This window comes from Lampris incognitus, unplaced genomic scaffold, assembly GCF_029633865.1.
Source record: "Lampris incognitus isolate fLamInc1 unplaced genomic scaffold, fLamInc1.hap2 H_6, whole genome shotgun sequence".
In the NCBI taxonomy this organism is placed as follows: Eukaryota; Metazoa; Chordata; class Actinopteri; order Lampriformes; family Lampridae; genus Lampris; species Lampris incognitus.
The window spans coordinates 20003-44229 of NW_026611081.1; the positions used below are offsets into that span (position 1 = coordinate 20003).

At 45.4% G+C, this 24227-nt stretch overlaps 1 protein-coding gene across 1 annotated transcript in view; it reads left to right on the forward strand.

Annotated features, from left to right (window-relative positions):
- Positions 1–236: 236 nt before the first annotated feature.
- Positions 237–24227, forward strand: part of cacna1fb (calcium channel, voltage-dependent, L type, alpha 1F subunit) — a gene marked incomplete at its 5' end in the record, with an annotated part of 128982 nt that continues 104991 nt past the window's right edge. The window contains 4 exons of the mRNA XM_056301732.1: positions 237–466; positions 561–661; positions 1306–1411; positions 10095–10234. Of these exons, the coding sequence (XP_056157707.1) occupies positions 237–466; positions 561–661; positions 1306–1411; positions 10095–10234 (577 nt within the window). The remainder of the gene's footprint in view (positions 467–560; positions 662–1305; positions 1412–10094; positions 10235–24227) is intronic.

The following is a 24227-nucleotide window of genomic DNA, read 5'->3' on the forward strand; positions in this document are numbered from 1 at the left end:
TTGTGGCATAAAGCAAAAATATTGAAGTTTGCTAACTTCACTGTTTAACTGCTGTCTTTGATTTGTTTCTCATTCTGTCTTTCTGCCTGTCTGTCTGTCTGCCTGTCTGTCTGCCTGCCTGCCTTCCTGCCTCTGTCTGTCTGTCTGTCTGCCTACCTATCTGCCTGCCTGCCTGCCTGTCTGTCTGTCTGTGTGCCTGTCTGTCTGTCTGTCTGTTTGTTTGTCTGTTTGTCCAGGTAACGGGCGTAATGGCTACACCAAGACGGTGGATGATGAGGAGGGAGGAGGAGAGGAGGAGGAGGGTGGCGAGGAGGATGGAGGAGGAGAAGAGAAGGATGAAGGCTGGGATGAGGGGTTGGATGGAGGGAATGAGGGAGGCGTCCGGATGACAAGAACGGACACTGTCCACTCCACCACGAGCTCCACAGGAACCCAACGTCGCAGAGGACAACACCCCAAGAAACAGGTGAGGGGGGGGTGTTCTGATTAGGATCAGAATGATGATGATGAAGATGACTATAGTGATGGTGATGATGACGATGGTGTGGCTCTTCATCCAGGTGCAGGGCAGTAACCAGGTGCAGAGAGCTCCAAGAGCTTTGTTCTGTCTCAAACTCAACAATCCGATCCGCCGTGCCGCCCTGTCCATCGTCGAGTGGAAGTATCCTCTGCCGACCAATCAGAGACGAGGCTCACGCAACGAACAGCCCCCTTCTGTTGAGAGAGAGAGAGTGTGTGTGTGTGTGTGTGGGCCCTGTGTGATGGCCTGGCGGCCTGTTCAGGGTGTCTCCCCGCCTGCCGCCCAATGACTGCTGGGATAGGCTCCAGGAAATGTACTGCAATGGGGTTTACAGTATTTTAAGTATGTCAGACATGCAAACAAGCCCCCACACACACACATACACACAGACACACACACACACACACACACGCAACAATGAAGACCCTTAGAAATGGAAGAATAGTTTGTGTCTTAAAGAAATGAACAGAACAGATTGGGAGATTCAGCAGCTTTGAGTCTGGAGTCTCTTTCTGGAGTCTTGCTCGGGAGTCTTGTTCCTCCTTTTCAGTTTCCTGAAACTAGATCAGACATGAAGCAACATGAACATGTAGAATCATTCTGTTTATTTTGTGCTCAGTTTTGTGTTTTTATTAATTTTTAACGAGAATAATTTCTTCTGTCTTTAATATTTTCTAATATTCCAATAATATTCAACAATATCCTGTCTCTTATGATGAGCCTGGCTGGTGTGAACAGACGTGTTGTGTTCATGGTTTTGTGCTTCCTTAACCTTCCTCACCCAGACCCTTCGATATCTTCATCCTGTTGGCTATCTTTGCTAACTGTGTAGCACTTGGTGTTTCTAAACCTTTTCCCGAAGATGACTCCAACTCAACCAACCATGACCTGGTGAGTACTAAAGTACACACACACACACACACACACACACACACACACACACACACACACACCCCCCCGGCCATGTACAGCGTGTCATCAGTCTGACACAGCCGCTGGTTTAAAGCTGCAGTGATGAACAGGAGTACAACAACTTGAAGCTACTTGGAACTTGTAACAACTCCTCACAACTCTTAAGTGATTTCATGGTCTGCCTGTACTGCTTTCTGGATTCTATCGGATCATCGATTGTCGCACGAGCTTGATCGCACTGGAGTCTCTGACTCCGTAGTGCTTTCGCTGTATTGTGGCAAGAACTACGTATATGGACTCAACCCTCTGCCGTAGCCATAATCAGCAATTTTATTTTAATGTATATATACTTCCTCGCTGAGCTTTTTGTCTGATTTCTGGAAATAGTGAGTAAGTAACATTTTATTTACATAGCTCTTTTAAAAACACAGTTACAAAGTGCTTTACACTCAATACAGAAAATATGAATAAATACAAGATGATGGATGGATGGAAATTGAATGTTTGTGGGCATCTGGGTGGTGTGGCGGTCTGTTCCGTTGCCTACTATCACAGGGATCACCAGTTTGAATCCCCGTGTTACCTCTGGCTTGGTCGGGCATCCCTAGAGATACAATTGGCGGTGTCTGTGGGTGGGAAGTTGGATGTGGGTATGTGTCCTGGTCGCTGCACTAGCGCCTCCTCTGGTCGGTCAGGGTGCCTGTTCAGGGGGGAGGGGGAACTGGGGGGATAGCGTGATCCTCCCACATGCTACGTCCCCTTGGTGAAACTCCTCACTGTCAGGTGAAAAGAAGCGGCTGGTGACTCCACATATATCGAAGGAGGCATGTGGTAGTCTGTAGCCCTCCCCGGATCGGCAGAGGGGGTGGAGCAGCGACCGGGACGGCTCGGAAGAGTGGAGTAATTGGATGGATACAATTGGGGAGAACCCCAATTGTATCCATCCACTGACATAGAACCCCCCCCCCTCCAAATAAATAAATAAATAAATTGAATTAATATAAAACATGGCATAGGGAGTAACAGACCAAGCTGAAAATGAAACAAAACAGAAGTTGGGGGGGGGGGGGGGTCTATAAAAAGGCTTGCCTGAAAAGACGGTTATTAGAAGCTGCTTAAAACAGTCCAGTGATTCAGCAAGTCTAATGGATTGGGGGAGATTATTCCAGACTTGGGGCTAAAACTGCAAAGGTGCAGTCACCTTTTGTTTTGCAGTTGGAGTGAGGGATGGCTAAAAGACTGAGGTTTGAGGATCGGAGTGGTCGGGAAGTGGAATGAGGGATGAGGAATGAGAAGATCAGAATGTAACTGGGGGCAAGATCATGCAGTGCTTTAAATGTAATCAGTATGATCTTATAGATCATTTCTTTGATTTTCTTATTAAAGTTATTACACTTTTTGTACTCTGTTATATTTGTTAACCAAATTTGCTTCTTTAAAAATTTTGCGACAAGATATCAACAGTGTAGATTTCAAATATTTCCATTTTTGGAAAAGCAATGGCAATTTAAAAATGTGCTCCAACTTTTTCGGAGTGAAGAAGCCCTGCTGGCTAGGGGTATTGCACAATACCAGCACATGTCTCTAACCTCAGATTGTAAACTGAGACTTGCATTTGCTCACTACCTTGGGAATTTGTGCTCCTAAGTTCAACATGCCAAGTATGGACTCCTCAAGAACCCAAGTTTGTACTTGGTACTATTCAGTACTGAGAAACACCCCCACTGTTTGGATAGCCCTTTGATGGCCTGGCAGCCTGTCCAGGGTGTCTCCCCGCCTGCCGCCCAGTGACTGCTGGGATAGGCTCCAGCATCCCGCGACCCCAATTGGGATAAGCGGCTTGGATAATGGATGGAGATTATTCTGAATTTTACAGGAAGCCAATGGAGGGATGCAAGAATAGAGGTAATATGGGACCTACGGTTAGTTCTGGGTAGTAGTCTAGCAGCCACTTTCTGAACCAACTGTAGATGATTTAGGAGGAGCTTGGTTGAGGCCAGAGTAGAGGGAGTTACAGTAATCTAGACAGGAGAAAATGAAAGTGTGAGTTAATATTTCGATGTCCTTAAAAGACAAAATATTTCTGATTTTTGCAATATTTCTTAGCGGAAGAAAACAGGATTGGACAAGCTTTGTAACATAGTACTCAAAAGACATTCTGGTCAGAGATGATACCAACATTTTTAGTGGTAGGTTTGATGTTTGAATGAATTGGACCAGTAAACAGCCGTGTTCCCATTTTCAGTCTTCAGGCTTTGGGAAAAATGCCTCCCCTCCTCTTCTCCCTCCATTGAATGCACCAACTGGGCCACGCTCAGCCAGAACATCACAGAGCTTGAGAAAAGAATCTCTATGCTCTACCAAATACAAGAGGAGGAAAAACTTACTGACAGTCTGCTTCCCAAGCTGATGTCCTGGACCCGGCTGTTGATCAGAACTAGGGACATGAAACATGTTGAAGTGGCTTTCGGACATAATGTGTCCCGTGCTGATGACTATGCGGACAATATTCCCTAGTCCGGCCCGAACCTGCTTAACACCGACACCACATCGGATCTGGATATGTGCTATTGGCTAAACCAGGGAGCAAGACCAAAGACCTGTTCTACCCCCGCAGTGTCAAACCCTGAGCTCTGGACAGATGTTGTCCGGGGTAAAAGAAGAGTCAGATACAACAAGCACAGCACAGTTCCACCAATTTCTCACCAGAGGTTCTGCTGGAGAGCAAGGTTCTTATTCTGGATGAGCTGCCTGTCAGTGAACACAATGCTAATACCACAGCTAGCATTAGCAGCACTAGCTTAGACGCTAACACTGAGACCCATGCAGCCATGGCCCATACAGGTAAGCCCCTGAGGAGCATCTCTCGGCGGCACCCAGAGGTAAACAACAGATCATTAGCCGCTAAAACCCATGTCACATCAACAGCCACGAATTCATGGCCTCAGACCTGCCACATTAAGACATTACAAAGTCCGTCTACTGTCACCTGGAGACTGTATCAAGAATGAAAAGGATTTATGTCTCGGCAGGATTTGGAAAAAACTTGTTTAGAACGCTGCTGCTCGAGTCCTTACTAAGACCAGAAGAGTGGACCACATCACTCCAGTCCTGAGGTCGCTACACTGGCTTCCTGTCCATCAAAGAACCGATTTTAAAACTCTGCTCGTGGTTTATAAAGCACTGAATGGTTTAGGGCCAAAACACATTTCTGATCTACTGCTACACTATGAGCCACCCAGACCTCTCAGGTGGTCTGGGACAGGTCTGCTTTCTGTCCCCAGAGTCAAAACTCAACATGGAGAGGCAGCTTTCAGTTGTTATGCACCACATATCTGGAACAAACTCCCTGAAAACTGCAGGTCTGCTGCAACTCTCAGTTCTTTTAAATCTAGACTCAAGACTTTCCTCTTTACCGCTGACTTTTACCAAATAAAACTGGAAGCTTTTGATTTTCATCTTACACTGCATGCAGCTTTTACTCCTAGCTGCTGTGTGTTGTGATGCAAGCAGCACAGACCTCAGCCAGACCAGTTCAGCTGGTGTGTGTGTGAGATGTGCAGAGTGTATTTTGGGAGTTTGGTTTACGCCTGCAGGTTTCTGCTGTCCTGAATAAAGTGTGTGTGTGTGTGTGTGTGTGTGTGTGTGTGTGTGTGTGTGTGTGTGTGTGTGTGTGTGTGTGTGAGTGAGAACATATGCCCCATACATACAAACATATGTGTGTATGCACGGAGCATACACACATATGTTTGTATGTATGGGGCATATGTCCATTTATCTGTGCCAACTCTCTCTCTCTCTCTCTCTCTCTCTCTCTCTCTCTCTCTCTCTCTCTCTCTCTCTCTCTCTCTCTCTCTCTCTCTCTCACTCACACACCTGTCCTCAGCAAAAGCAGTCAGCATAAAAACTCCTTAGTGTGTGTGTGGTGCAGGTGCTCTTGGGGGCCTGTTACTTATGTAGTTAAGTTGTGTTTCTGTTTCCCTGTGACATATTTTAGAGACCAAGAGAGTCTGTCTGTCTGCATCTGTCTGTCTGCATCTGCCTGTCTATATCTCTCTTTTTATATGTCTGTATATGTCTGTATCTGCCTGTCTATATCTCTCTTTTTATATGTCTGTATCTGCCTGTATCTGCCTGTCTGTCTGTCTGTGTGTCTGTACCTGCTTGTCTATATCTGTCTGTATCTGCCTGTCTATATGTCTGTGTCTGTCTATCTCTCTGTGTGAACATACTGGGATGTGCAGCAGTGGTTGGTGTTGTTGGTAAAGTTTTGGAAGCTGCATCTATTTTGGAGTTTTTCCTCGACAGCTTCAGGACGTTCAGTCAGCTCTGATCTGCAGCTATTAGCCATCCTTCACTGAAACTCCTCTCCTCCTCTGCTATTCTCCATGCTCTCCTCTATCTTCCTCTGCTATTCTCCATGCTCTCCTCTATCTTCCTCTGCTATTCTCCACACTTCATTTTTCTTCTCCCCTCTCCTATTCATTCTCTTTTGTTCTCCCTCCTCTCTTCTCTATCCTTCTCTCTATCCTTTCCTCGCTTCTCTGTCCTTTCTCTCATTTCCTCACTTCTCTATTCTTTCTCTCCTTTCCTGTCTTTTTTCTCTCTATACACTCTTGTTCTCTCCTCTCCTCCTCTTCCTTCCAGCATTTCCCAATTCTATCCCATGATTCCACACTGCACGTGGGTTCAGCCAATTAGTGGGGCCAACCACTGACTGAAGTCACATCAACATCAAGGCGTTCTGGGCAAACATCTGTTGCCAAGAGCCAATCACGTCACCACAGACAGCCCAGAGCCAATCACATCCTCACATACAGCCCAGAGCCAATCACATCCCCACATACAGCCCAGAGCCAATCACATCCCCACATACAGCCCAGAGCCAGTCACGTCCCCACATACAGCCCAGAGCCAGTCACGTCCCCACATACAGCCCAGAGCCAGTCACGTCCCCACATACAGCCCAGAGCCAGTCACGTCCCCACATACAGCCCAGAGCCAGTCACGTCCCCACAGACAGCCCAGAGCCAATCACATCCTCACATACAGCCCAGAGCCAATCACATCCCCACATACAGCCCAGAGCCAGTCACGTCTCCACATACGGCCCCCACATACGGCCCAGAGCCCGTCACGTCCCAACATACAGCCGAGAGACATTTAAACTGGCACAAAGCTGAGACAGAGAGAGAGAGAGAAATGGAGACATTTGGAAAAAAATATTTTGAAAACCTATACAAAGAAATACTGCCAGAAGACCTCTCATCTGAACAAACACATATAAAAGAAAAGCTGCAAATACTAGAATCAACTATAAAAACAATCAGAACCCAACTGACTACCAAATTTCACTAGAAGAACTAACAGACAAACTCCAAAGTCTCGAACCAAAAAAGCCTGTGGCCCTGACAGCACCAGGACTGACATGCTCAAACACAGTTCTCTTGAGCTGCGGAAGGCCCTGGTTCTACAAGCTCGCTGCTTTCCTGACATCTGGAATTGGGAGCTGATATCCCCAATATACAAGAGTGGACATAAATTTGACCCCAATAACTACCGAGGCATCTGTGTGAGCAGTAACCTGGGGGAGTTTTCTGCTGTATTCTTAACGCCCAAATACAGGCCTTCCTTACCCAACACAGTGTCTTGAGCAAGAGTCAGATTGGCTTTCTACCAAATCACCGCACTACAGATCACAGCTACACCCTACACACCCTAATTAATCAGCACATTCACCAAAAAAATGAAGGAAACATATTTCATTGATTTTAAGAAAACATTTTATCCCATCTGGCATGATGGCTTATACTATAAAATCATCCAAATTGGCGTAGGGGGTAAAGTGTTTGACGTAATCAAATCTATATATTTGGAAAATAAGTGCGGAGTAAAACTTGGCGACAAAAGAACAGAATACTTCACTCAAGGGCGAGGGGGTGAGACAGGGCTGCAGTTTGAGTCCAACCCTGTTCAATATCTACATCAATTAGTTAGCGGTGTTACTGGAACAATCTGCAGCTCCTGGCCTCACCCTAAACAACACAGAAGTTAAACTCTTGCTCTATGCAGATGACCAGGTGCTGCTGTCACCCACAGAACAGGGTCTACAGCAGCATCTGGATCTGCTAGAGAAATACTGTCAGAACTGGCCCTGGCAGTAAACTTAAAAAACACAAAAATTATGGTCTTCCAGAAGAAACCCCGGTGTCAAGAAAGTAGACACCTATTTACTTTAGGTAACACCGCCCTAGAGCACATGTTAAATATTATGATTACCTGGGACTGAGGGTCAGTGCCTCAGGAAACTTTGGTCTGGCAGTGAATGCACTTAAAGAGAAAGCCCGAAGAGCTGTCTATGCAATAAAAAGAACATTCTATAAAACAGACACCCCAATTAAAATCTGGTCCAAAATCTCTGACAGTGTCCTCCTGCCCATTGCAGTATATGGAGGTGAAGTATGGGGTGCACTCAGCCAGCAAGACTACACTAGATGGGACAAACATCCAATAGAAGCCCTGCATGCAGAATTCTGTCAAAAATTGCTAAACGTACAAAGGAAAACTCCAACAAATGCATGCAGGGCAGAATTAGGCCGTTTCCCATTAATAATAAATATCCAGAAAAGATCACTTAGATTCTGGATGCACCTTAAATCAAGTCCCCCCACACACTGCAGTTTAAAACATTCCAAATCCAAGAGCTAAGAAAGAGTCCCCTCAGTCAACTGGTTGTGAAACTAACTGATCCCGTAACCACTGACATAGATGAGTTTCAGACTAGCACTGCTAACCAACCACAGACTAGAGTAAACCGCATCATCACACAATGCAAACACTCATATCTGGAACATTGGGACATAGAAACCAAATTACAACACACATGAGAATGTTATGAGGCCTAAAAAGAGAATAAAACTGGGTGACTGTCTGTCCACTGTCGGAGACCGTAAGCATTGACACACCCTTGCCAAGTACAGGCTCAGAGACCACAGTCTAGCCATTGAAAAGGGCAGACACACAAAACATCTTGGCTACCAAAAGAGCAAAGAATATGTGGTCAGTGTACGGCAGGTGAGGTGGAGACAGAGATGCACTTCCTGCTAAATTGTGAGAAATTCCAGAACATAAGAGAAAAATGCCAGGAGACATTTGAAAACCAGATTCCAAATATTCTACTGCTGGATGAGAAAGAACAATGGCCACTTACTTTAGGAGAGGGCCAAAGGTCACACCTTGTGGCACAGTATGTGTCAGAATGCCATAGCCTAAGGGGTCAGTGAGTGACCAAACCATTCTCAATTACTGTCAGTTGCTGTTTAAGTACTTTTCTATGTTTCTGCCAGATCAATGTATTCCTTTTTCCCTTTTTTTTTTTTGGTACTCTTGACCTGTTTCGCTGTCACCTGTTTTGGCAACATTGTAATTAATGCAGTCATGACAATAAAGCATCACTGAGTTGAATTGAGGCAGAGACAGAGAGAGACAGAGAGAAAGACCAAACAAGAGAGAGAGACAGACAGACAGACAGACAGACAGACAGACAGACAGAGACAGAGAGAGCTTTTATTTTGTAAAGGAATCCGTTTGGTGCTGATGCGGTATCCATGCAGGACAAACAGTGTTACCACGGTTACAAATAATACTGTAGTGCTGCTGTCTGCTGTGTGTTGTGATGTAATTTGTGTTTTTATTTAAAGGGACAGTATTTATGTTGTGTGTGTGTGTGTGTGTGTTAGAGAAATTTCTAGTTTTGAGGGAAGGTAGATTGAAAATCACAGGGGGAGGAGAGATGAGCAGCTAAGGGCTGTGTGTGTGTGCGTGTGCATGTGTGTGTGTGTGTGTGTGTGTGTGTGTCAGAGGAGAGATAGTGACAGATTGGTAATCCTCTGAAATGCTCCTAAAATTCTCCACATCCTCATTTACCCAGCTACACACACACACCAGCAGACATGCAGTCACACACACTAGTCCACATGGAGTCCTGTGTGGGCCAGCCTGCAGCTCGCCTCAGCTCCACTTGATTGTGAGCATATTTTATTTTACATTTATGAAATAGAGTTTCAGTAAATCTGGACCAAGACTTACGCACAAAGCCCGCCATCATCAGGACTTCATGTTCTGATGTAAAATGGGCTGCGAAAACAGGAATATTTTATTTTTACATCTGTAAACCATTCAGTTTATCATCTGCACTTTCACGTCGTCTGTCAGCTTGATGAAGTTTGTGGTGTTTTAAATAAAAAATAACATATTCAATAACTACAAAGCTCCAAATATCCCTTTACCTCTGTAACATCCTCCTGACTGTAGAACGTTGCAGCAGGAGACCGCTGCTTTGTTGCAGCAGGAGACTGGTAATAATTGAGCAGGAATACATCGAGTTTGAGTTTTTATCCTGAAAAAAGAGGATTCTTGCACACTCTGGAAGATAAAAAAAAACTGAGACTTTAATACATAAAATATGTGTCAGCAAATGCATCCATCACAGGTTTGAATCCTGCTCTCATCTGATGTTGAGCCAACCAACAAATGTCTTGAGTATCCAAACCTACTCACACAGGCAACTGATAATGGATCTTTAATTGGTGATCAGTATAATGAGTGATTTATAATTCAGTATATTTCTCTGGTCACATGAGCTTTTTCTGTCTCCGCTCAGGAACAAGTGGAATATGTCTTTCTCATCATTTTCACCATCGAGACCTTCCTGAAGATTTTGGCCTATGGGCTCGTCATGCACCCCAGCTCCTACATCCGCAACGGGTGGAACCTTCTGGACTTTGTCATCGTCATTGTGGGGTAAGAACCGGACCGAGTTTAGAGCCAGACTGGGTTTAATACCAAGCCAGGTTAGATTCAGACTGGGTTTAATACTAGACTGGTCATGTACCAGATTGTGTTCATTACCAGATAGGGTTTAGTAGGTACCAGACTGGGTTTGAAATCAGATCGGGTTTAGAACCAGACCAGTTTAGAACCAGAAAAGGTTAAGAATTAGACTGGGTTAAGAATGAGATCGGGTTTAGAACAAGATCACATTTAGCACCAGATCAGGTTAGACCGTCAGCGCTGGTTTTCTCTATTGTTTCTGTGAAAATCAGTTTTATTGAGGTCACAAGAAGTTTAATCAGTTCATCTGGACACGTTTGACAGATACATGTCATCATCATCTAATGCCCCTTTTTCACTGCATGGTACTGGCTAAACTCGACTCTACTCTATTCACCTCTACTCACTTTACTTTTTGGGATTTGGTTTTCCACTGCAGATAGTCCCCCTCACAGCGAAGCCCCGCTGGTCATTTGTGGGCATGTTGACTAGTTGGTTTTTATTTATATTTAAATAAATATAAATACATATATTTATATTTTATTTGTTTTCGTTTATTTATTTATAATGGCATTTTCATGTCACCTTTTAGTATCGGCTCAGCTCACTTGGAACCTCAACAGAGGTGGTACCAAAAAAAGTACCTGGTACCAGGTACTATCCCTAACTTCTGCCCAATGGAAAACCAGAAAAAAGCGAGTAGAGTTGAGTGGAGTGGAGTGGAGTGGAGTGGAGCCAGTACCATGCAGTGGAAAAGGGGCATAAGTGACTCTTCAGTCTCACCTGACTGCAGGTGTCCCACCCCTATAAACAATACAGTGACTGCGGGTACCCCACCCTTATAAACAATACAATATAAGAGTTGGGTACCTGCAGTCACCATATTGTTTATAAGGGTGGGATACCCTCAGTCACTGTATTGTTTATAAGGGTGGGGACACCTGCAGTCACTGTATTGTTTATAAGGGTGGGGTACCTGCAGTCACTGAATTGTTTATAAGGATGGGGTACTTGCAGTCAGGTGAGACTGAAGAGGTCACTTAGATTAGTGATGAAGTATTTCTCTTAATAAACGTTGTGTCCAGATGAACTGATTTAACCTTCTGTGATTTCCTCACCTGGATTATTGAGCAGCATCAAGACTGTTTTAATGAGCCTTTTGTTTCATGGCTTTTGAAATAAATCAGGATAAAGCTAACAGTTAAAGTAACGAGGAGGAATCCCACGGTTTTATTGGTTACAAATAATGTCCATCATCTCTCTTTGTATTTCTGCTCTGCCTGTGGGGCTTTACTGCAGTTTGTTCTGAACCTGGTCCTGTTGGTCAAAACCCATCATGCGAACCCGAATCCAGTTTGACTTCAGCTCTTGGTGTCCATTCTGCTAAACCCTAAACCTGATGAGGTTTTGAATCAGCAACCCTCCAGTCCTTAACAGGCTCCCATAAATTGAATTCTGACGCCGACCGTATTAAAACTGGACGGCAGACACATTAGCTGGCTCATCTGGACTTCCAGCAGGATCCAGAGTAAGCCAGCTTCAAGACAGAACAGGTTCGGTTAGAAATAAGAGGTTTGTTTCAAGGCAAAGTAAGTTAGTTTAGAAACAGAATCATTTATTTTACAGACAGAAGATCAACTTAAAGACAATTATTATTAACATTATTATATTATTATTATTATACAAGTATTATGTAACAGTTAACTTAAAGACAAAATAGCTCATCTTAAAGACAGGTCAAAGATAGAGGGGGTTCACCAGCTAATAGAGTGGGTTAGCTTAGTGTTGGAGTAGGTCAACTTAAAGACAGATTCAGTTTTCTTAACAGAGGAGGTTTGCTGGATAGCACTGGAGTAGCCCGGAGTATAACCCCCCCCCCCCCCCCGAAATATTTTCAGACAGTTCCAAACTGCTTATTCACGGACGTAAGTTTAGTGCAGCACAGCTATACCAAATAACACTGGTTTTGCGCAGTCCCTGTGCTGAATGATTCCCATAAATGTGCAGTGACTTTATCATAAACCAATCAGTAAGCTACCTGGATTTTCAACCACCCTCTTTCTTTGTGAGACATAAGTTGAACAAGTCACATCACTTTTCTTGTGTAATCATGTATGCTATTGGCCACACAATTTTATCTTACAGCATGCCAATTATAATTGGGCTATGGTGAGAATGCATTGTTCAATTCGAAAGAGAATCGTTAGCTAGCCATGATCATCACTAACGTTAGCTAGCTATCTATCTGAATCGTTAGCTAGCTGCAAAAAAAGAACAAAAAAAATCAGCAACTTCTTCCTTCCCCCAAAAAAGTCCAAAGCCTCTGAATCTGATCTTGTCGGCGACGGCGGCATTTCTGGCGGAGTATCGGTGGATACGATGATGGTGCAAGCAGCAGAGGCTGTGGCGGGGGATCAAACAGTACAGGAGGTGGCGCCGGTAGTGGCTGCTGTTAAAACGTTTCACCAATGTTTGACATAATGGACTATGTTTCACAAAGACAAAGTAAGGGACTTTCAGATGAGCACAGGAGAAACATTTATTTATTTGACTGGACGCCCTTAACTGGACATTCATTCCCCATGAATGAAAGTAGGCTAAGTTTTCAGCATCATTGGCAGAACCAATATACTAGGCTAGTTTATTCGGCACAGGTGGATGGTTGCTTCTGCAAGCATTGCCTTTCATTTGTGGTGGACGGTTTGGGCGAAGGAGGTAACGCTACATTCGGAAAGTTAGCCAGTGTACCATTCTTGAACTGGAAGCATGCATTAGAAGCATTTAGAGATCATGCAAAGAAAAAATACCACATTGATGCAAGCTGACCACTTTGAACAGATTCTTCACAACAAAACTAAAATATCACTGAAATTTGACTCTGAGAAGAAAAGACAGGTTACAGAAAAACTGAAGAGCATAATTGAAACCATAATTTTCTGTAGTCGTCAAGAAATCGCGCTACGAGGGCATGTAGATTCGGGGCCAGTTGGGCTTGATCAGCCCACACACAACGATGGGAATTTCAGAGCGCTACTTCGATTTAGGGCACTAGCTGGCGACAAAGCTCTGTTCCAGCACCTCTGTCACTTTCATGCGAATGCAAGCTATTGCAGTCCCAAAACACAGAATGAGATTATCAACACTGTAGGTGATATCATGACAAATAAACTAGTCCAGAAAATAAATGCAGCTAAATGTTTTAGTGTACTAGTGGATGTAAGGAAAGACTGCTCTGGAAGAGAACAGCTGTCTCTCTGCATTCAATATGTGGATAAGCATGATGATGGCAAATATGCAATCAGAGGGGGCTTTCTGTCATTTGTAGACATAGAAGAGTTGACTGGAGAAGGAACTGCCAATTCTATGGATTGACAGATCACGAAAGCAGGCATTGATGTACGATTCTTACGTGGTCAGGGCTATGACGGGGCCTCTGCCATGAGTGGCCATATTAACGGGGTACAGGCAAAACTGAAAGAAAAGCATAAGCATGCTGTGTATGTGCACTGTCACAGTCTAAATCTGGTGTTGAACAAATGCTGTACAGTTCAGTCAGTGAGAAATAACTTTGGCATTGTATCTGAAATTTGCTACTTTTTTCATGATTCCGCTCTCCGATCCGCCTGCTTGAGACAGGAAATACAGCGGCTTATGCCTGATCAAAAGAAAACCAGACTCTGCTCCCTGTGTGAAACAAGATGGGTAGAGCGTCGCGAAGCCATATTCACTTATAATGAGCTATATGAGCCAGTGAGATCTAGCCTGATAAAGATTAGTGACACATTCTTTGGTGAGTTGTCTGTTAAAGCTTACCAGCTTTTCAGTGCAATTGATTAAGCCGAATTCATGCTTACAATGAATGTCTGCAAGAAGATGCTTGCTAAAACATTCCACTTATCCCAGTTTCTTCAAAAAGAAAACTACGACCTGAGCTGCATCTCTGCTGTAGACGAGGTCAGCAGACAGGTTCAAGAAATGCGATCCAATTCAGAAACAGAGTTTGCGAAAATCTTCCAGGAGACATGTGCCAAAGCAGCCAAGTACGAGATACATTTCCGACCATTGCGGATGAGAAGCAATGCTAGTGACACTGACCCCTTGAAGGCCTGTGAAATCCACCATCACCAGCAACTTTTTGTTCCACTACTGGACTTTTATACATCCCAAACGAAGGAGTGATTCACAAAACACAGGGAAGTCATCTGTAATATCAGCTCCTTACTCCCACGCAATGTGAACACGCTGAACGAGGGTTCGGCTGAGAAAGTTTATCAGCTGTATCCCGACGAAGTGACAGATCATCTGAGTGTTGTCCAGGCTGAAATCGAGTCATGGAGGGCTAAATGGGCCAATGCAACTCCTGTGTCACAAAATGCACTTGACACATTAAATGCCTGCAGTGAACATTTTTATCCCACTATATTCAAACTTCTCCAAATTTTTGCAACACTCCCTGTGACCACTGCTCATGCTGAGGGAAGTTTTTCAAGACTGGGGAGAATAAAGGACAAACGGCGCAGCACCATGACTGAAAATCACCTGAACAGCCTGACTTTGCTCCCGGAGCATAGGGACATTACGGTGACAGTAGAAGAGGTATTGGACGCCTACAGTAGGAAAAGAAGAAAGCTAGCCCTGGTGTTATAAGGAAGGATGTTGTTTTCTTTATTAGTGTAGACCTATTGAGTTTTCAATGGAACTATCATGAAGGGGAGTTTGTTTTTGTTTTTTGTTTTTTTTTGCCTGTGCGTTTGTTACGTTATTGGTCAGGTTGACAGTACAACAAGTCTTTAATAATCAAATGACAAAAAGTTGTCCAACCACCTTGCCAATACTAGATATCTCCGCTTGTTGTCTCATGTAACTGCACATTCATCTACTGTCATCCATTCACATAACATAAAGCACACATTCGCCACTCCTAAAGGGCTATAATCTGTTACACGTTGATGTTTAGCATATTTTCTCAACCCCCCCCCCCGAAATGAATTCCTGGCTACGCCACTGCTGGACAGGTCCCAGATGAACTCGCAACCTCTTTTTGGCTTGGTAGCACGTTATTCCTCTTTCACTGTCCAACTGTCCACTAATCTGTCTGTTTGTCCATCAATCTCCTCAATATCCCTCTCTACCCATTTATTTTTCTCTTCCTCACACCCACTTCCGAATCTTTCTTTCTATCACTATCAATATATCCATCCCTCTCTGCCTTCTCCTGTCATTCTATCTGTCTATCCATCTCCACTATTCCCGTTAGCACGGTGGTCCAGTGGTTAGCACTTCTGCCTCACAGCAAGAAGGTCCTGGGTTGGAACCCCAGGCCGTCCCAGGTCCTTTCTGTGTGGAGTTTGAATGTTCTTCCTGTGTCTGCGTGGGTTTCCTCCCACCATCAAAAAGACATGCATGTTAGGGTTAATACTTAATACTCCTCTCTGTGCCCCTGAGCAAGGCAATGGAAAGAAGAACTGGTGTTGGTCCCCGGGTGCTGCAGCTGCCACTGCTCCTATACAATAGGATGGGTTAAATGTCCTTCTTCTTCTGGCTTATTCCCTGTTTCTCCACGTGAGGGCACAGCACCAATGGCGGCCGTTGTTAACGTGGGCCTTGACCGATCCGGTATGGTGCCTCGACTGATCTAGTATGGTCTTGTCAGTCTGCATACTGATTTGGCAAAATTTTATGTCACATGCCCTTCCTGGCACGACCACTAACCATATGGACAGGGAGCACAGGTAAAGCGCTGGGTGCCATCCTAGTATTCATAGACTTGTGCCCATGCCTGATAGGATGGCTTAAATGCAAAGAACAATTTGTTGTAAGAATACAATGACAAAATAAAGTGGCTTTCTTCTTTATCGCTTCATCACTGTTCACACCCAGTACCAGTGTGGGAAGATAGCGGCGCGAAATTACGTTTGCAGCAGCCTCACCTAGTCCCGTCCATGCAGTGTCTTTGTCCACGTCTACATCTAAGTTTGTGTCTTCGTTTGATGGCTGTGAGAGCTGGCACTGGATTGGCTGGGAGAGCTTGGTCTGGTGCTTCCTGTGGGCCCAGGGACCATGGCCCTGCCTGGAGCTGCGCCCGAAGAGGAAACACCGAGAGCGGTCTGACAGGACACAGAAGTGGGGCAGGCTAAGTTAACTGCTAGCCCATGCAGACCGGCAGTTCCAATATCACCGAGGGCAGTCTGGCGGCGGCCTCATCTACCCTTGACTGTGTTTTTAGTGTTGTCGTGTAGAGTGTGGGAAGGTGTGTCGAAAGTGTCTGGCTGGGAGAGCTGACGTTGGATCGGCTGGGAGAGCTTGGTCTGCTGCATCCTGTGGGCCCAGGGACCACAGCCCTGCCTGGAGCTGTGCCCAAAGAGGAAACACTGAGGGTGGTCTGACAGGACGCGGAAGCGGGGCAGGCTAAGCTAACTGCTAGCCCATGCAGACCGGCAGTTCCGACAGTCATCCTGGCATTCGCTCTCTTGGACAGTGAATTTTTTTTTTTTGATATGTTGGATATATGTGTTTTTGTACTTTTTTGTAGTTTGGATTTGTGGTTTTGTGTTTTTGTTGCACTGCTGTGGGCTGGGGGAAACCATGTTTCATTTCATTTCATGTGTGCAAGTGCATGAAATGAAACGACAAATGAGTGTTCCTGATTCCTGATTCATCACACCGGTTCTTCCTTTCACACCATCATTCTGTGTATCACTCTTTTTCTGTCCTGCCCTCCCTTGCCTGTTTTTCTCTTTCCTTTCTATGATTTCCTCTCTATTTATCTCTTTGTCTTTTCCCTCTCTCTCTCTGGATTAATAGTAGCTGGCCTGATCCGATTGTGTGTGACACAGAAAATCTCTCTCTCTCGTTCTCTCTCCCTCTCTCTTTCACTGTCTCTCTCTCGCTCTCTCACTTGCTCGCTCTCTCTCTATCGCTCTCTCTCTCTATCGCTCTCTCTCTCTCTCTCTCTCTCTCTCTCTCTCTCTCTCTCTCTCTCTCTCTCTCTCATGTCCTCCTGTCATTCCCCTCAACCTTTCTGCTTGTGTTCTGTTGGCAGGGTGATGAAGGTTTATTTGGCTGCTGTGTTCATGTAGCTTGACAGCAAGTGGGATGCTGAACCAGGACTTGAATTGAACCATGACTTTTAATGCCTTACACATCCAAAGCACTGCTGTGTGTTGGTACAGTTTATAATGAAACAACAAATTCACAATGACCCCTGGTAGAGGTAACTGGACCTGCCGCAGGGTGATGATGATGATGATGGTTATGGTGATGAAGGTGTGGCTCATCCAGCACTGCCTGTGGAGGGACCGCTTTAGCTTGCTGTTGCTTCACTTAAAGCCTCTTCACAGAGGATTTAAAAAACAGGTCACAGAACGAGGATCCACAACAGTTTGTCCTACACTTAAAGGACGAGTCCCTGTTATTACAACCTGGGTCTTATTTTCATATTTTTTTCCATCATACATATCATTTATGATTTCATTTTACTCACCGGCTTCATTTTGTAGGTTTTGAACATGGAAACACAACTGGACTCAGCTTTACAGCAGTGTCTTATGGGACACCTGAACAGGAGTCTTGCCAAAAAAATCAGGAATCAGGAACACTTTATTTTGTCATTTCAGTTCATGCACTTTTGTACAAATGAAATTAAATGCCATTTCCCCCAGCCCACAGCAGCGCAACACAAAGACCAAAACACATCCAAAAACTACAAGAACACACACACCCAAACTAACACACATATGCAAACTAAACAAAAAATCACTGTACAAGGGAATGAAGGCCACCCAGGATGAATGTCGGAACCGCCGGTTTGCATGGGCTAGCAGTTAGCTTAGCCTGCCCTGCTTCTGTGTCCTGTCAGACCGCCTTCAGCGTTTCCTCCTCGGGCGCAGCTCACCGGACGAAGCAGACCAAGCTCTCCCAGCCGATCCAGCGCCAGCTCTCCCAGCCAGACACCCTTGACACACCTCCCCGCACTCCTCACGACAACACTAAAAACACCACAATCAACGCCAGGTGAGGCCGCCGCCAGACCGCCCTCTGTGTTGTCGGAACTGCCGGTCCATATGGGCAAGCAGTTAGCTTAGCCTGCCCCACTCTCCCAGCCGATCCAGCGCCAGCTCTCCTGGCCATCAAATGAAGACAAAACATAGACACAGACATGGACAAAGACACTGCATGGACGGTGCTGGGTGAGGCCGCCGCAAATATGAATTCACACCGCCATCTTCCGACACCAGAAGATGGGAAAACATTTTTAAAAAACTAGAGGAGTGTACTCAGTAGAACGCAGATCTCCTCCAGCTGTACATGTCTCCCCTTCTCTGGTGTTCGAACTTAGTGACAAACCCTTTTTTCGCCTACCAGGAGAAGGGAAATGCACACACACAGACAGACAAACCAGTGTTTTTCCTGCCATTATATGAATTTTGCACAGCGCCCAAGTCCATTGAATGGGAAATATGAAAAAAAAGTTAAAACGCAAGCTAAAAAATTTACCCAATAAAATCGTTTTACCTGTCAGTCTGTGGATGTGCAGCCTCCTAGATGGATCCTTGCACGAATGTGATCAAGTCTGACATGAAAATTGTGAATTATACAATGACAGTCGAGTTGGGGAGGGTCAACTTTTTCTCCAGGGCATAAAGGGAAGGAACCCAGTACAGTGCAGGTGTGTGGTCTGTAGTCTTACAATCCTGACAGTATCTTGCTTGTTTAATGTGATGTCTGCAGGGGATGATGAATCAAATCCATTACACCAGCTCATGGGGCATGTACCACACAGCAGCTTTTGTAGTCAGGGGTCACCGACAAAGTATTCTAGAGATAAAACTGCCAGGAAGTCAGACCCCCCCCACCACCACCACCACCTCCACACATACACGCACACAGAGCAGACCATAATTTCTGCTCAAACACAGATCCACGCAATGCTGTATACCAGAACCAAAGACACTGTCAACATGCCAAAGAGGCAGATGTGTTGCTATCATACAGCATCTAGGCCTGTGCCTGACTGACATTAAAGGCACAGACCACCCAATAATTTAAATTTGTTAGCTTTTTTTTTTTTACTGTGAAAATAGTCTAATAGAAAAAAAAATCAACATTCCATATCATCTCATTCAACATCATCATCATCTTTCTTTACCAGGGGTGTAGTGGAGATTTTTTAGTGGGGGATGCTATTTTAATGACATCATCACAGAAAATGCTGCATGCTGACACATGCTTCATTCACAAGCCACACACAAATCATTCCAGTTCATAGCAAAAGATCCGCAAATTTATTCTACACCAATTTTATAATTAAAGGCCGCAGTAGCTCCAAGTCGGAGGGGGAGTCAAATCATTGCCAGTACTTATTATTATTTTCAACATCATTTGTTTACTTAGTCATTTCCATTGGGCTACACAGTATAGGTCTTATTAAGTTTGAAGTTGAGATTGTAATCCATCAAGCACAGCAGGCTGCACCTAAAAAAAGTCACCAGTGTTACTCACCATTGATGTTTTTATTTCTACCACAGGACATCCTGCTAAAAAAAGAGTAAAAGAAATCGCCACACTGGGTCAGGAGGAGAATCCTTGAGAGATTCAGCTGAAGGCCTCGTTCTCGTGTGTTCAGCTGAGCGATGGTATCTCAGCCAAGTTGCCAGTGGGATGCCTGTCGGATCCCACTGGTTTAGAAGTGGCCCATGTAGTTTGATGAACATCAAGGCAGATACCCGTTCAATCAGTAACTTCGTGCGGATCGGGTTGACAATTAGATTCATCTGGCTGAATCCCCTTTCGTACTCCGCAGTGCTACATGGGATGAGTTTGGTGCAATTCATTAAAGGCCTGAGCTCATCAGGTGTAGCATCCCCATTGCTCACGATAAAGTCTCAGAATCCATTAATTGCACTAAAAGTTGGCAGCCTGAATCTTTTACAGAGTTCACGCATTTCCACCTCTCCAAAACCAGGTACTGGTGCTGGTGGCCAGTTGTCGCGTTCCAGGACATACAGTTGTGCAATCAAATGAACATACTACGACTCGGCCTGGGAGGTGCTGCTGGCCCTGATGCAGTGGTGAACATTTGATGGTTCAGATTATTGCTTAGACTTCTAATAAACTGTTGACGATTGGCTGGCTCACCTCAAAAACATTACCCCCCCCACTTTCAACCCACATCAGTTTGCCTACCGTCCCAAAAGGTCTACTGAGGATGCCATTGCCACTGCCCTGCACTTTGCTCTGACCCACTTTGAACTTAATAACACATACATCCGGATGCTGTTTATAGATTATAGCTCTGCCTTCAACAGTATCATCCCCGCCAAACTAACCACCAAACTCCTCTCCCTTAGCCTCAACCCCCAACCCCTCCCTCTGTAACTGGACCCTGGACTTCCTGACCAACAGACCTCAGTCTGTTAGGTTAGGTGATCACACCTCCTCTACCCTGACCCTCAGCAAAAGTGCCCCTCAAGGCTGTGTTCTGAGCCCCCTCCTTTTCTCCCTCTTTACCCACGACTGCCTGCCAACTCACCCTTCAAATGTTATAGTTGGCGATACGGCCAATGACACCACAGTCATTGGCCATATTGCCAACAATAATGAGATGGCCTACAGGGACGAGATTCAGCACCTCACATCATGGTGTACTACCAACAATCTTGTCCTCAATGTGCAGAAGACGAAGGAGCTGATTGTGGACTTCAGGGGGTCTAGAAGCTGTAGCCACTCCTCCATACACATCAATGGGGTGGAAGTGGAGTGTGTTTCCAGCTTTAAATTCCTTGGAGTCCACATCAGTGAGGAACTTTCCTGGCCATTAAACACCCAGGCCCTCATGAAAAAGGCCCAATAACGCCTGCATTTCCTGAGGAGGCTGAGGAGCGCCCGCCTATCCCCCAATATTCTCACCAACTTCTACCACTGCACCATAGAGAGCATCCTGACCAGCTGCATCTCAGTGTGGTACGGCAACTGCACCTCAATAGACTAGAAAGCTCTGCAGCGGGTCATCAAGGCAGCCCAACATATCACCGGTACCCAGCTCCCAGCCATAAAAGACATTTATCACAAACGCAGCCTTCGAAAGGGTCTTAGCATCAGCAGAGATCCCACCCATCCCAACCATGGACCCGTCTCCCCCATGCGCTCAGGGAGGCGCTACAGGAGCCTCAAAGCCTGCACTACCAGGCTCAAAAACAGCTTCGTTCTACAAGCTTGCCCACCTGAACCTGGCTAGCCACTGAATGTATGTAGATATTTTTAAATATTTTTTGTACTCTTGTCCTTTTTTTAACTTATGTTTTAGCTTTTGGTCTTCATGTGTATATATCTTATACTGGGTTTGCTGTGTTTATCTGTGTCTGTTTTGCACTGTTTGGTGAAGCCACAGCCCTCATTTCATTTTTAACATGTGCTACTTGGCGTCAGGCAAACAAGCCGTGGACAAACAGGTCTAGGTTGAACGAAGGCTAGAGTGAACAAAGGCAAGCATGACTTTTTCAAGCCAAGACTTTGTCAAGCAAGGACTGCTCTTTTTAGATTCGGTCAGTCATCTGTATCTTGTGTACCTAGTATAGACTATGTGTTTCCTTCACATTCCTGTCCTTTACTCTTCCCGGGGCTGGCATAGACATTGGGTCACTCCTAGGCGCTGTGACCCTACCAATCTCATCTATCCCACTCTCTCCACTCGCGTTTAGCAGGTGGTGACGGGTGGGCTCTGGAATTGCCAGTCTGCAGTGCCGAAAGCTGAGTTTATCTCAGGCCACGCATCCTTGCTCTCCCTCAACTTTCTTGCTCTAACTGAGAACTGGATCATGCCAGAAAACACAAACTTAAAGCTGCACTAGCCACCGCCCTTGTGCTCGCCTTTTATGACATCACCAAGCCTACAGCAGTGTCAGCAGATGCCAGCAACTATGGGTTGGGAGGTGTCCTGCTCCAGTTGCATGGAGAACACTGGAAGCCTGTGGCCTACTGCTCAAGGCGGCTAAGCGATGCAGAGACAAGGTATGCCCAAGTTGAAAGGGAATGCTTGGCCAGCGTGTGGGCCTGCGAAAGATTTGAGAAGTACCTGTTCGGACTTGATAGCTTCAGGCTAGTCACTGATCATAAATCTCTGGTACCTCTTATGAACAGCTAAGACTTGGACAAGGTTCCCATCAGATGTCAGAGGCTGTTAATGAGGTTAATGCACTTCAATGGCATAGCTGAATATGCACCAGGCAAAACGCTGGCAGTGGCTGACGCTCTCTCCAGAGGCCCGGAGCAGTGCTTTGGAGATGGAGCTTTCCATGATGATGTGGCAGCACATATTGATGCTGCCATGTGCCAGATGCCAGCCACACCCCAGAGAATGAAGGAGATAAAAGAAAACACAGATGAGGATCTGTAACTCCAGACAGTACTGGGTTTCATCAGGCACAGATGGCCTGAGTATGTAGCGAAGGTGACTGAGACAGTCAGAGACTTTTACCAGGTGAGAGGGGAGTTATCTGAGCTAGAGGGCTTAGTCGTTAGAGGGAGCCGCATTGTCATCCCTGCAATTATGAGAGAGAGTATCTTAGAGAGAATCCATGAAAGGCACCAGGGTCTAGTTAAGTGCAGAGAAAGGGCTAGCCAATCCGTTTGGTGGCCCAAAATGTCAGAACACATCACAACAAAAGTACAGCAGTGTGCATTCTGTAGATAAAACAAGAACACACAGAGAAAGGAGCCTTTAATGTTAAGTGAGCTCCCTTCCCAGCCAGGGCAGAAAATTGAGGGTTAATTTATTAAATAGAGTGAATTTGACAGTGAAAGGAGCGATACAAAGATATTTTGTATCGTTGCTATTTTTGTTCAAGTGTCAGTACAAGAAAGACAATGTTATTATTCTAGTTTGGAGAAATCGTCTTAAGAGGGGAGATGTGATAGGTGAAAGTAATATGACCAGTAGGTGACACTGCTGTTGTACTGTCTATTACCATGACGTGAAGTGCGCATGTCGTGTAGTTGTTGAGGTAGACGGAAATGGAGTGTGCTGGATAAAAACATGCCGAGCAGCAGTAACAGTTACACTTGTTAAAAAGAACTCACCGAGTCGGCTCCTTCTATTTGGAAAGTATTCTTTATGTCGAGAAAACTCTTCCCCAGACTCGCCGTAACCGGTCACGGCCAGACCGTCCACGGGGTGAGGCGTTCATTAGGCCACCCACCCTTATCTGAGGGATAGTGGGTGTAGATCGGTGTAGTGATCGGGGACTCGTTGTTCTCCAGCGACCCCTCTGGCCCATCCGGGCGCCTGCAGCCAAGCAACCGAAAGCATTCTCCCTACGTCTCCTTCGCAGCCTGAGGGTAATGCAATCCATGCGAGGAGGCTTCAGCCTGTAAAATAGCGAGAGCAGCCGGAACGGAATACAGCACATGATGTGGCTTTCAGGTGCGACGCATTCATATTATCACATACTTTCTCCAGGGGGTGTTTTTTGGCATTCTCATGGGTACCTTCGGCAGCGGTGTGGCTACTGGGCTGTTATGTTTAAGTATCATTTTTTCTCAGCGAAGTCCGAATTGTGCTCTTATCCTTTCCGCTGTGCATTGCAGTGTAGCGACGCCATCCATCCCCCATTCGGGAACCCTTTGATTTGAACACTGATAGATCAGCAACGGATGAACAGAGCTTGCACCCCACTTTCCCATCCTCACAGTCAATCCAGTGGTATGCCTCCTTCCTTTTGGCCCACATCTCTTCTGTCCATACTGTGAATGGTGAGCTTTCCACCACCACCCCTGACGTTAGCAACCGCGGAGGGGGTTGCTGGACTGTTGGTGGTGCTGGCTGTTTGAACTTCAGGCGGCTGAATTGATGCTGTTTTTCCCTGAGCTTCGTTATCGACATCCTTACGAAAAATTTGTTTTTTTCTGGCGACTAGCCATTTTAAACCACACTTTCTGTTAGGAGGGAGCGGCAGCAATATTAGTT